At 31.0% G+C, this 14,689-nt stretch overlaps 1 protein-coding gene across 4 annotated transcripts in view; it reads right to left on the bottom strand.

The window, feature by feature from the left end:
* LOC118196765 (BTB/POZ domain-containing protein 9) overlaps positions 1-14,689 on the bottom strand; it is a 286,419-nt gene that overhangs the window by 2,289 nt on the left and 269,441 nt on the right. For 3 of the 4 annotated variants that reach the window (XM_085817772.1, XM_085817771.1, XM_085817770.1), the window contains 3 exons: positions 13,824-14,082; positions 13,080-13,258; positions 5,973-6,100 (listed from right to left, as the gene is read on the bottom strand). In XM_085817772.1, coding sequence (XP_085673898.1) covers positions 5,973-6,100; positions 13,080-13,258; positions 13,824-14,082 — 566 coding nt within the window. Of the gene's footprint in view, positions 1-41; positions 6,101-13,079; positions 13,259-13,823; positions 14,083-14,689 lie in introns of those variants that run through there. The other variant, XM_085817773.1, reaches the window with a different exon arrangement.

The following is a 14,689-nucleotide window of genomic DNA, read 5'->3' as shown; positions in this document are numbered from 1 at the left end:
TGACAAAAAAATATGCACTTAAAAGACTTGATAGCAAAAGATAATTTTGAATCACTTTTTATTAAAAAAATATTGAAACATTTCATTATAAAAATACACATAAATATACCGCAGAAGATTAAAAATAACTATTTGGTAAGATATGTATATGGTATCTATAATAATGACCACAACCAGTAAAAAAGTTTCCATGTGTACAAATATAAAAATACAAAAGTCCACAGTAATGATAAAAATTAAATGAAGATCACAGCAACCTTTTCCTTGAAGAAAGTAGATTCAATAAAAAAATACATGTATAACCAAAATATTATAACAAATATCTCAATTCCTTAGACGAAAATAATTTATCTCTTAAAAAATAGAGACTCTTATTTTAAGTACATCAAAAATCTTTTGAATGAATAGAACAATGTGACAAAAAAATTCTAATTTTTACATCAGTTTAGAAATATATAATTAATTAGCTGAAGAAGTTATAATTAAAAGAATTAAATACTGACTCATAAAATGAAAAGAAATATGTATAACTCTGAAAATATGACTTTGTCTGTAAATATGCTGCTGAAATGCATTCAGCAGCACACTAGTCCAGGAAATCATGCATTATATCACTATCAAGTTTTATGTTTAAAAACATGACGTGAATTAGTTATCTGAAATGTTTTCGTACAATGTTTTATTATATGATAATCATGATTAAGTAGTGAATAAGCAATGAATGTATAGCAGGCTGACAAATTGCATTAACAATAATTACAATAATATTGGGAAAATATTGCTATATTAAATATGGTTTTTGTACAGTTTCTTCACATAAGTGGTTCTCAGACTTTTTCTGTCCAGTTCAACTTCTCAGAATGTATCAGAATATCATTCTTACAACCTGCTTCATAATTTTTTAATGAACTGATCTTTCTTAAATAAAATGTAAAAGTATTTCTATATTCTATAAAAGTATTCTATAAAGTAAACTATATTCATAAATTTAATATTCATTATATAAAATAAATGTGCATTATTTATTTATTTATTTAATATATAAAAGATTTTTATAATTAATATTTAAAAAGTGTGATCCAAAAATTTTGGGCTGCAACAAAATCCCCTCTGAGAACCATTAAAGTATCAATAAGTTAAAAAAAATTAAACATAGAAAAGCCCTCATATTAAAAAGAATGCACAATCTGGTCACAGTTATATAGATGAATACTTTCAGTTTAACACTTAAAATAATTTTACGTAAAGCAGATATGACACGCCTATTAGTTTAAGAATTAGTCCACCAAAAATTAAAGATACAGAACATGGAATCTTTAAAATGAACTGTTTAAAAAAACACAGCTAAATGATTTAAAAAATTAAACTGCAAAAATATTATTTTATCACAAAATAAGGGTGCATGGGAGGTTATGCACTAATAATTGATAAAGAAATGCCTTGATTGCTCAAGCCATAGCTCTACATTTATTTTATGAATCTTGAGTGAAATATTTTAACTAAAAGTTCTATGTTTGAAACTAAAATTTCATTTCAATGAATAATTAGCAATTCATACAACAGTTACAAAAAGAGCTACTTTATTTGGCAACATTGATAATTTTTTTTATATATCAGGCTTGCAAGAAATATTACTCTCAAGTGACATAATGTTATGCTGGGACATGAAATGGATTTACTAAAAATAATACAGAGTTTTCTTTCTGTACCTTTTAATGCTACTTTCCTTTAATATTTTTAGATGGTTTGGATCATGTAATTCTGATAGCATCATTACTTTACCACCAGATCTTTGCTATAATAGTTTGATTTTATTAATATGAATACTTCCTTGAAACCATAACCACCTCTACGATTGAGAACCTCTGCACAGTTATGATACAGATATTAAAGATAAATGAATGCATTGTGCCAAAACCACATATGTGTATATATGTGTAATGCCAAAACCATGTAAGAATAGCTACATTCCATGCTCTAAAATAACACAACTGCATTTTAGCTGTTTTTAATCTAAATGCATTTTGTAAACTGTTTTTCAATGTTCTGCACTGTGCCCCACATGGGTTCCAGTAGTAATTATATAGACATAAATCCTATAAATAAGTGAATTATGCTTATAGTCAGATAGTAAAAGCCATACTACTATAATACACCTTGAGCATCAATGGTGAAAGTAAGATTTTTCACCACAATTTTCATCATAATTCTGATTTAGAACATTTGAAGGAACGGAATCTGATGATCTCTAACTCCTGTTCCTTATCATGAACCATTTCAGGAAATCTTCAGACTGATGAATTTTAAATGCTCCTACTCGGCAGAAACACAATAAAAGTAATTGAATATAATAATACTGTGCTAAAATACATCACTTGGGTTCCAGCATAATTATATAGACATAAGTCCTATAAATAATCACATTTTCAAATTTATGCTTATAGTTAGATATTAAAAGCCATACTACTATAATACACCTGGAGCACCCATGGTGAAAGTCAGATTTCTCTTATTACCATGCTAATTCGGATCTAGAACATCTGAAGGAATTGAATCTGATGATCTCAGACCCATCTTCCCTATCATGAACCATTTTAAACTTTCAGACTGATGGGTTTTAAATGCTCCCACTCAGCAAAAATGCTTTAACAAAAACAAAACAAAACAAAAAAAAAAAAAAAGAGCCCGTGCTTTTTAAGCATGGAAGTGGACTATATTGATTAAACACACCAAAAAAACTATTTGTATAAATCATTAACTTTTCCCTACATGGTATTTTTCTTGAATAATGATTTTTAACTCTTTCGGTAGTTGAACAGGATACATAATAATACATGAAACTGGAATAAATGAAATCTTTGATAATCATTCCATAAATTAGGTAACAGAAGTGGACTCCATAAATTAGGTAACATGCTTTGGACATATTACGTTATTCTAGATAACACAAAGCTATGTATGCAGTCAGACACCTTTTTTAAAATCACATTTAATTTTGCATGCTGGCAGGAAAAATTGCATGAACAATTAAATATTTGTACCTGTTCTTTCAGTACTTGTGCAAAATCATTTTAATTTCAAGTAATGTATAAGCAGTGGGATAACATTTTCACATACAAAAGTTGGAACATATCATTGAAATGACGATGTGTTATCAAAAATGGCATGCGAATGCGAGAAAAGTCGGACACTGACACATGTCTAGAAACCTAAAATTAGCCAAAAGCATCAGGTCAAGAACCTGGAAACAGTTTAAAGGCACTGATAATATATATGTTCATAACCAGGTTAATATCAAAAACATGCCCCATGTTTGACTCTCGAGGATTGTTAATTGGCCATTAAAAAAATAGACTAAAGGTACTAAGCAAGGGACTAAAGGATTAAAAGAAACAGACTAAATCACATATACATGTGATTTCATTGAAGTTACAGGAACTTGAAATATCCACATATACCATGCTTAAAAGGCTGCATAAAAGAGGGCTATATGCAAGGAAAAGGAAACCCATGATTTTCTTACAGCTGCAAAATGTACCTAATTGCAATGGTACAAAGATCATTGTGATTGGAATGCCACAGTTTAGAGTCTAGTCCTCTTTACTGATTATCAATTTGATTTGGAGAGAGGATTTCAGATATACTACGACCTGCAGGCAGAAAAACACATGAAGTACACCTGAAAACATCCATGAGAGACATCGGTACCAAGGTGGTGGTAGCATGGTACAGAAGGGCATCAACTGGAATGGCTGCAGTGATCCTATATATTTTCACCAATGCAAATATGATTGATGAAATATACAGATATGAAGTTCTTGGTTCTTTTCTATCAAACTGTTTAAGGATGCAATCGTAATAACTTTCTCATAATGGATAATGGTGCTCAACCTCACAATTGCTCAACACTAATCAGCGATTATCTTGACAATGAAGGAATCCAGTGGTTGAAGTAGCCTACACATTCTCTAGATTTAAATCTGATGAAACATATATGGTATGCACTAAAAGGCTGACTGCATCTTCCTCCAGGAGTTTGAAAATAATATTCATCATGAAAACCCTTTGCTACCACAGGAACACCTGGACAATATAATATACAGCGTGAAAAATCATATTAAAGCTTGTATCGAGGATGATCGTATTAACTTTGTCTATGTATCTCAAACAATTGTAACACCAATTTTCTCTATTCACATTTTCTTATTCAAATTTAGTTTTTATATTAGTAGACAACTCTGCATTTTTAAGATACATCAAACTAAAGATCTTGCACACATTTTATGTTTAGCTGCAAAATCTTTCAAGTACAAAAAAGTTCCAAAAAGAGATTAGGAACCACCAGTACAGAGGCACTTGAACTATACGGGGGCTGTACCAAAAGTAATATAACAGTAAGTGCTGGCCTAACTCTTTTACTAACTGACACAGATTGTCCAAACTCTCAACATATGAATTCACTCTTCAACCATTATTTGCATTGAAGAAAAAGAATCCTTTTCTTCACTGCAAATAATTCATGGATACATAAAGAACAAACAATGTGCAACACATACAAGTTTCTGGAAAAAGAAGGATGCAAGCTGTTGAATAATCACAGAAAGTTGCAGAAGAAATATTGACAACATGAGTCCCCCTCCCGGGTGCCAGCGCAGAAAACTCGGTGAAGCTACTGGCTAAGGATTTGTACCTAGGCAGTCTCAGCAACGAGGATATACAAATCATGGACCTAGTGGTTCTAAAGGTTCCACAAAGATCACTTATTGATCAGCATAGTGATCTGGCAAGTCCTACAGCTCAAGGCTCTAGTAGTTCGGGTGCTGCCTGGGGGATGGCCTTGGGCGACAGGCAAGCCCGTGTTATTCGCAGGTAGCAAATCATAATGAACAGTGTTGCGAAAGTGATGCTTCTCTCTCTCTCCAAGCTGCTCCAAGTTGAACTGCTGTGCCTGGTTCGGCAGGGCAAAGGAACTCTTAGTGTCGTTTTATCGACAGAAAGAGGAATGCTGAAAAGCTGATATCATCAGTATATGCAGAGAAGTGATGAAGTTTAAAGAAAGGGAAATCAGCATTAAAGAGAAATTCAGTACTCTATACATAATCCGAGACCACCAAGTACACTTCCGAATTCTTGTGAAGTTCTAAGAGATGGGTTCAATGATACAAATGCATTACTTGAAATGGAGGCTAACACTGAGTAGTAAATTTATGTCTAGGATGAATCATTGCAATTACATAAGCAGTTTAGATGACTTGATTTAGGAAATAAAAAGATCAAATCACCTTTCACATTACGCTTGATACAGCCCTCGTATTTTACAGTGGTTACATATACACAATTGTAATAATATTCATGATTTACAATAACAAAATTAATAATCACTGATACTTGAGAACAAAATTTACCATGTAAGCAAATTGGAATAACATTAAAACTTTAAAAAAAAAAAAAAAAAAATTTTTGAAATTCAACATATTCATAAGAAACAAGCATATAAAACTTTTTAATATATATAAAAATTTTCAATAAACACGTGTTTTATAAATATATGTAAAAATCTGAATATTATAAATTTAAATAGTTTAAGAACATTGTACACCATTTAAACAGAAAATTCATTATAAATAAACTCTTGAGCATGTTAAGAGATAACATATATGTTCAAAAATTACAAATTTCATGGCTCATAGGATTAATGTTATAAAAATATTTTATTTAATCGTGAAATTTACAGAATTAAAAGGTGCTAAAGGTGTAAAAGTATTTTATATTATTCAAACTACACGTTTTAAAACAGTAACATTAAATTTTCTTCGGTCATTGAGATGTAACACAAACTTTAAATGCTACCTGTAAAAATATACATATACAATCCCTTAATGCAACAAAGTTATTAATAAAAGTTCTTGATTATTTTCATTTTCCCAGTGTCGTGAAAACTTCATAGTCAAGAACAGTAAAATTATAATCACCCATCAGCAAAGTGCAAGATGCATTCTCCCCATCATATGAATGTGGCAAATTAGAATAACTTTCCAAGTTTGCATTGCAGTTGTGTGAAATGCACAAATCTGCACCTGCTCCAAATATGGGGCCATAGCTGAAAGTTAAATAATATTTTAGTTTTTTTTTAATATTTACAACAGATCATGTGGGTTACTACACAAAAATGGTTAGATATGATTTTCAGTTTAATATTCAAACTGTTATATTAATATCACATTTATTCAACAGTATATAACTATTAATGGCTCCATGGTTTTTTTTTTAAACCAAATATATAACATATCCAAATTATAATGAAAAAAGAGAGATTCAATGACCTCTATTTGAACAGAATGTATACTATAAACCAAAGTTAAGCTAGTAAATTATTTAGGCAAAATGAACAATGTTATGACCTAACATTCATAAGAACATGTAGGTATCAGTCAATGTAGGTCTGTTATTTATGGCTATCACAGCCTCTAAACCTTCCAAGAAGATTTTCACTAAGCTTTTGATGATATCTGAAAGTATTTTGCATTATTTCTCTTGTAGCACAGTGAATAACTCTAATTTGTTTCTGAATAATCTAGCCTAGCTTCCAGCCAGTGCTCCAGCTCACCCTTAAATTGATCATATGGGATGAACGTAAGGCTTTGTGTCACCCATGAAAGTTCATTTATTAAGAGTTCTGATTTTTTGCTTCGTGAATAAGTGCATTTTCATGCTGGGTTAGTTTCAAATATTCCCTACAAAGTATAAAAACTGAAATGTATTGCTTCACAGCACTCATTATTCAGGATTATTTAGTTTACTATGCATATTATAAGGCAACATTTTCTCTCATATGAAACAAAAGCTACCACTGGATTTTGTGTTGCTCATAGAAAATGCAACATCACTCATCAACATTTCAAATCAACAATCAATGCAAATCAACATTTCTTCTTCTCTAAACTCTCAAATTTGGAGGGCATCAAATTACAAGCCACCACTTTTAGCATAAATGACAAAGCTCTAAACACTGCCATTTCTAATTATTAGTTTCTTGAAGTTACACGTATACAGAAATCAAGCAGTGTTATGGGCGAATTTAAAAAATGCTATCTAGCAGCATAAATTAAATACTCCTAAAATTATCTGTTTCTCTTATACACACATAATCTCCAAATAGTTTTCAGTAATGACAACAACAATCAACATTTATTCTGAATTTTTTTTATAGATGATGTAACTGAAATAAAAATTATGCTTAATATGAAAACTCCAGTAATTTTATGCACATTTTTTAGTAACTGCATTAAAATTTGAATGTGATAAAAATATGTAGGGCTGCAAATTAAAAAAAGTATTTACCAACTTTTGGATCACCTATAAAGTTTCCTGGTTTTGAGAATTTCCTGTTGCTAATTGAGAAGGTTAGGTTATTTAATCACGGTAAAGCCTCGAGGGCTATCTGCCTAAAGGAAGGGACGCCTTTGTGGAGGACATTCTAAGGGAAACTGGCTCGTATACAAGTTACACATGGGGAAAACCACGAAAATACCCATGCAGCCAGCCCGTTCGCGGGATTCGAACCTCAGATTGAACTACCAGTGTTCAGTGACTTTACTGCTTGGTCGTTGGTGGGCTGCTAATTAAGAAGCAGGAAAATAGTATGATAACCCAACTCTACGCCTTCTGCATACTGTAAGCAAGCCACACAAGTAGATTTGAAATTCTGACTGGAAACTTGGAATTCATATTTGAGATTCATATTTATTGCACAAAGAAAGAAAAACGAATAATGGCAAAATAGCAAATAAATGTAGGATAGAATTTATGGGTTTCACATAATTTTTTACATATGATGAATAAATGATTCTTCTATTAAATTTTTATTTTTGTTAAGTCTCTACACAATTCTCAATGACTAGAATTTTAATTTTAATAGTTCATTGTTAGTAATTCGAATTCATTTTTATATAATATTGACAGCCTGTTTACGTATATTTATTTCCATATAATACTCATGAATCTCAAAATGATATAAAAATGTTAAATAAAAATACTACTACTTGTCCTTCGCAAACTGAAAAAAAAAATACGAACCTAAAAGTAAACAATGAAACAAGATGCATTTAACATTATAAAATAGAAAACATTAAACAATATGCAGATAGCTTCCTTTAAAAAATTTTTGTGATTATATCAGAGATCTTATTTTTTTTTTTTTCAACAGAAAATTAATGTTCTCAATGACTAAGCACTATGCTTTTGGCCATGCAGTGCAAGATTTAGAGGCCCTTAATGCTGTCATCCATGTTAGCTCTTAAAATTTTGCCCTGCCCTCAAATAAATTCTGTCACCCGATGCACTAGCATCGATGCAAATACACTAGTTGCATTGCTTCTGTCACCAGACCCATTCTATATCACAAAATATTAGTATCTTGTTGTGTTAGGATTGTAATGAGGTGAGACAGACCACCCCGGAGCTCTGACTAGACAGGCCTCTAAAGAACTTCAGTTTTTAAATATATGTACCTACACATAGGAATGTAAAAAATTATAAAGCTAAAAAGTAATCTGCATTGAAAATTAAATTGTATGACTAGATTTCCTAGAATCAGCCCGTAACTTAGATGTACATTTTTGACAGTGTATGTTTTCAGTTGCATCTCACAAGAGAAGCTTTCCAAGTTATTTAAAAGCTATCTTCAGTCAACAACCAGCCAACTAAGACTTGATGGTTTGGCAATCCCTTTTACTAAAAGCTAACAACATTAATTTTCATTAGCATTTAGCTAAGTATTAGCTAACAACATTAATTTTGATGAAGCTATAAAAACATTTTGCTTCATCAAAATTAATGTTGTTGATGCAAAATTAATGCAGTCAAAGCTTGTAAAAAACACTTTTAGCTATTTTATTGACAGAGTTTAAAGTATTTTGGGAAATCATTAAAAATGGTAAATTAATAAACTCTTTTTTAATACATTTTTTGTCTGCAAGATATAAGTTGTTTCTAACTCTTAAGATTTTGAGATTAACACTTGTGGACCTGGCAAAAAATGACCTTTCCTAAATCATTTTAACTATTTAATTTTAATTAACTAAATGCCAATTATATATTACTGTTGACATTTAGTATAATGATCATTCCAATATGGAGACACCGGGGAGATTTTTGCCTCTGGTCTCAATAGTTACGGGTCTGCCATTGGTTGTGTTATGAATCAGCCTATTTTGTTCTCTTTCCTTCAATATGTTTAATGTAACAGAGTATACAATCATATACTTATCAGCAGTTCAAAATACCAATGCCAAATAATAAGGAGAAAAAATCCTATGACACTATTCTCTAATAAATTACTAAGTGGAGAATTTCGTAGTTACTTAAGAAAGAAAAGAATGAATTATTCAAGAGGCAGTCCTGCATAGTTTCAAAGTATTCTTGCACATCAGGTTTGCAACAAATACTTCTCACAAGTGGGAACATTTCTGAGTCTACTAGAACATAATAATTACATGATGAAAATAACACCCGTGTCAATTAAGTAGCATTAAAATAAAAATTATTAAATTAAATTAAATCAAAACATTTTTAAATCATTAACCCTGCAATGGAGGGGCCGGCGAACAGAGTATGCCAATGCCATCTTTTGGGCTCTAATTTTTAGACAACCCCTTCCTGACCTACCCCCTTCCTCTACCCTCCTAGAAACATTCCATGAGTGCAATGCACCTGGTATTTCTGGTCAGTCTGGTTTTCGTCTTCCTTCCGAAAGCAGTTATTGTGAATATGTTGCGTAGGCGAACACAATACGCCGCTCCTCCAAGTATGTACAGAAAGAATATTGTACCTCCTGAAGATTATTTACGCATTTTAGAAGAAGTCTCGGTTGATGAAGACTCCGACAATTTGGATAACGCACCTGATGTCGATGAATCGGAAGTCATCGAACATTGTGATCATGAAAGTCACTCAGAAATTGAGGGAAATATTTCTAAACATCCTCATTTTCCTTCCTCAAATGATAATCCCCAAACAAATGACGATTTTAGTGATATTGAAAATGACATGAGTGATTTAAAATATGAGGACTTTTTTGTAAAAACAATTTACAAAAAGAAGAAAGTTTGGAGGAAATTTTCTGAAAGGAGAAAAGGAAACTTATAAATGGAATAAAGTTCCCCTCAAGAGCAAATTCGCCAGAACCCCTCGAAAAAATTTGATGAAAAATATATGTCCAAGTGCCAAAACTTGTGACGATATAAATGATGAGCTTTCTGCTTTTCAGAAAATCATAAATACAAATATGATTGATGCTATTGTGCAATATACAAATATTTATCTCAAATGTAACAGGACTGCAGATGATCTCCAAAACATCTCAAAGAGAAGCATGTATGATACTAACAGAGCAGAAATCTTGGCCTTTTTAGGAATTTTATTCTTATTAGGGTGCAAAAAATGTCAAAACTCAATTTGGAGGAAGCATGGGCGAAAGACGGTACTGGAATTGAAATTTTGCAAGGAGTCATGGGTCTTGAGCGATTCAGAAACCTGTGTGCTGCTATTAGATTCAATGATAAAGGCACAAGGTATGTGCGAAGAAAAACTGATAAGCTTGCTGCACTAAGAGAATTTTTTGAATCTTTCAATCAGAACTGTCAAAACTTTTATACACCAGGTGACAAACTCACAATCGACGAGAAGTTGGAACCCTTTCGTGGGATGTGCTCTTTTATTCAATTCATCCCCAACAAGCCCACAAAGTATGGTCTGAAAATTTTTGCAGTTGTTGACTCACGAACGTTTTATACATTGAAGCTTGAAATTTACTGTGGCAATCAACCCCCAGGACCTTACGAGGCTTCTAATTCAAGTATTGACATTGTCAAAAGGCTAATTGGTGCGTACGAAGGTTCCAACCGTAACCTGACGACCGATAATTGGTATACAAGCTACCCACTAGCTCAATATCTTCTTACCAAAGGTATAACACTTGTGGCATGCTGAAAAAAAACAAAAAGGAAATTCCAAATGAATTCCAGCCATCAAAAACTAGAGAAGTCTGCAGTTCACTGTTTGAGTTTCAAAAGGATATGACAATTGTTTCATATGCAACGAAAAAAAATAAGTGTGTAATACTGCTCAGTACTTTACACGATGATGACAAAATTGACCAGGAAACGAATAAACCTCAAATAATCCTCGATTATAACAAATGTAAAGGCGGAGTTGATACTGTAGACCAACTTTGTAGTAATTTCACTGTTGCCCGAAAAACCAAGAGGTGGACAATGGCAATATTTTTTGCACTGCTAAACGTAGCAGCCATAAATTTGCAAGTGCTCTTGAACCTCTCCAAACCTGATGCAACCTTCAAGTTTAGAAGATATTTTTTGAAAAATCTAGCTACATCTTTAATGAAACCACATCTTCAGAATCGTCTGAAAATGCCATTTCTCCTGTCGCATTCCAAAGCTATTATTAGAAGGCTGGTAACAACAGAAGCGGACAAGACGGCCGAAAGGGATGAGGATCCACCTGCAAAAAAGATTAAAGGACGCTGCGCTGAGTGCGGTAGAAGGAAGAATAATTACACTACCATAAAATGTTCTGAGTGTTCTAAGTTTACCTGCAAAAATCATCTGGGCAAGACAGTACAACTTTGCAAACCTTGCTGCAGTGAACAGGGACAATCGGAAGAGGATTAAAATAGCAAAAGGTTTTCAAATTTTTCATTTGTGAAATTTATTACTTACTGAGCTTTTCTTTATGGAATATTTATAATTTGTAATTTTTATTTATGTTCTTATAATTTTCATACAGAAAATAATGCAGAATACTATTTAACTTTAAATTACATTTCCAGTGCATCCACTTTTTGAATTAATTAAAAATTCGTAGTTTCCATCTTTACTGCTTTTTTTCTGTTATTCTTTTTCTTATATCATTTTTACTATGACGAATCACCTTATTAATGCCATGTATAAGATTAAATAGTTTCAAACACGAAGCAGAGGCTCAAAAAATGACCTGGCGTACTTCATACGCTGCCCCTCTAAGATTGTACCATACGCCAGCCTCTCCAACTGAGGATTAAAATACTTTTAAATCATAACCAACTTAATAGCCTTTGTTGAAACAAATATGAATGGACAGTGTTTTTGAATGACTAATCATCCTGAAATTCTTCTGCATCTATTCAAATGCTCACAAAACAAAACAAAACAAAACAGATGCCAATTGTATCTTTTCTACAATAGCCTTTACTATTAATAACATAACTTTTTAATAAACAATGAAGATAAATTAATTAAAATACTGGAATAGCATCCTATCTGAGCAATACCATCTTATGACAGTTATCTGACAATGCACATAATATTCTTAAAAAATAATGTTGGTTATAATTTGAATTTTGCATCAATTTAAGATTCTAAGGGAACATCTAGTGCTTTGGAACATACAGAGTCACACATCATATGCTCATTAGCATTCATTATATATTATATATTTCACTCATTATATATTGCACACAGATCTATATATATTATTGCACTCATTATATATTGCACACAGATACATTAAATCATTGACCTATAATATTTTTGTTAAAATATATAAAGAATCAATTTATGTATTAATGGATTTGCAACACTGCCAACTAATGTAATTTTTTTATTAATAAAGTGTATTTAATTGCCCACATTATGCAACTATTTTAATTATAACATCTTCATGGCATTTATTTTTTAATTTATGGCCATAACAAAACCGTATTTCAGAGTTTATTACAGTAGGATTTTATGTATAATATTTTTACAAGTGTCATGAAAACAGCTTCTTTTGTGCATGATTCATTAATGTTAATACTCATAATACATAATTATTTAAATATGTATTATTATTATAAACATTAGTGAAAGAAGTATTTACCAACAGAGAAACACATGTACACACATGAGAAAATTTCAAGTGCAATAATATTAAAATTAAATAAAAAATATTACTTTTAATTGAAAAATGTTTTTGTAAAAAATAAAGCCAAACATGTAAATAACTACCCATTAAAAATAAAATAATAATTTAGAGACACTTACTCTGGATGATGAGCAATAGCAAACATCTTTTTAACAACTTCAAATTTTGTGGGTGGAACATCAGCATTATTTATTAGAGTAAATAAGAACGCTTTCTCGGAAGGCACATATCGACCACGACCTCTCGTTTTACCCCACGGTACATCACTAAATCCCCCACATAATTCTCCATGAGATCCCTGTTTTAAAATAAACATCATAAGAAACATTCAATGTAACAAAAATTTACATACAACTTTTATTAAAATAGCAGTACCTTCCAAACAAAAGGAACTTTAAAATCAAACTTAAATTTCATTTGGAAAGTTGTATAAATTCAAAACATTTATAAAAGGAGTAAAGGTTTTAATAACAGACAGAATGAAAAACAGAAATAAAATATAATAATTTAATAAAATTTATTTAAAAATTTGCTTTTAAAATATCAATTTTCTAGAATATAATGATTTACAATGATTAAATGATGTAACATTCATTACATAAATCTAAATACTATATATATTAAAATGTACTGTAAATAAATTAAGAAAAATTATTTCATGATTTTTATAAAATTGATTTTGTAAATGTAAAAGGGCAAAACATGAATATTTGCATTTAAAACATGTTTGTAATTGTAAGCATATGTTTATATTGTTGGAAGTATATGCTTATATTGTTGTAATTGGAATTATATGTTTATATTGTTGTAAGTGGAAGTATATGTTTATGTTGTTGTAACTGGAAGTATATAACTATACAAACCAAAAGAATAACAAAAGTAGGACTGTGCCCATCACAGTGGTAGTGGAAAGCTTCAGCGGTATATCCATGAGTAGATGCTCTATACAGTAGACGCCACATTTGTTTTGCATTACCAAACCAGGCATTTAATACTCTCTGTAGATGAAGTTTCTCACCACTTAATAACTGAGATCCTTGAAAGAGTTTAAGTGACGTCCGGGGTTGTATGCGTTTGTCTTCTGAATGAGTAAATTTGTTTGGAAGTGCAGCAAAACGATATCTAAAAGTGCATTTGAAAAATTCATCAAATTTTTATCAAAAACATAACTTTAATTGAAACTTTTAATAACAATATTCACTGTATCCATGAAAGTTCTTATATGGCCATTATTTTACAACCATTGATCATGAATTACAATTACCATAAATCTGACAAATGACACAAATTTTCATACTTTGGCATTTCGTTGATTAAAAATTTAATTTTGTAAAAATTATGAAATTTAACTCTTTATATGTTCCTATACTTATATTTAGTAAAAATTTATATTCAGCATAAAAAATTAAACATGAAAAGTTTGACATCCATATGACAAAAATTAGCTGAGATATTTAATTTCAAAATCTCACCTAATGTTTCCTGACGTCCCTTTTCAGCTTACCTTGAAGGTTCAGTTAAAAATTATATTAGAATAACTCAAAATTGAATTTTTCCCCTTTACTGTTACCTAGCAATATTTTTTATGATTTACTAGTGTGTAACATTCCTTCATTTACAATTTTGTTACATAATGTCCAAAGAATCTCCCCCAAGTAATTTATAAGATTTCAAATGCATGTTATAAATATTCTCATGCAGTGTTATAAGAGTCATAATCTAACAAACT

Source organism: Stegodyphus dumicola, chromosome 5 (genome assembly GCF_044657685.1).
Source record: "Stegodyphus dumicola isolate Sdum_Otavi_A_Nest chromosome 5, ASM4465768v1".
Classification (NCBI taxonomy): domain Eukaryota; kingdom Metazoa; phylum Arthropoda; class Arachnida; order Araneae; family Eresidae; genus Stegodyphus; species Stegodyphus dumicola.
This window is presented reverse-complemented; position numbering and strand designations above follow the sequence as displayed.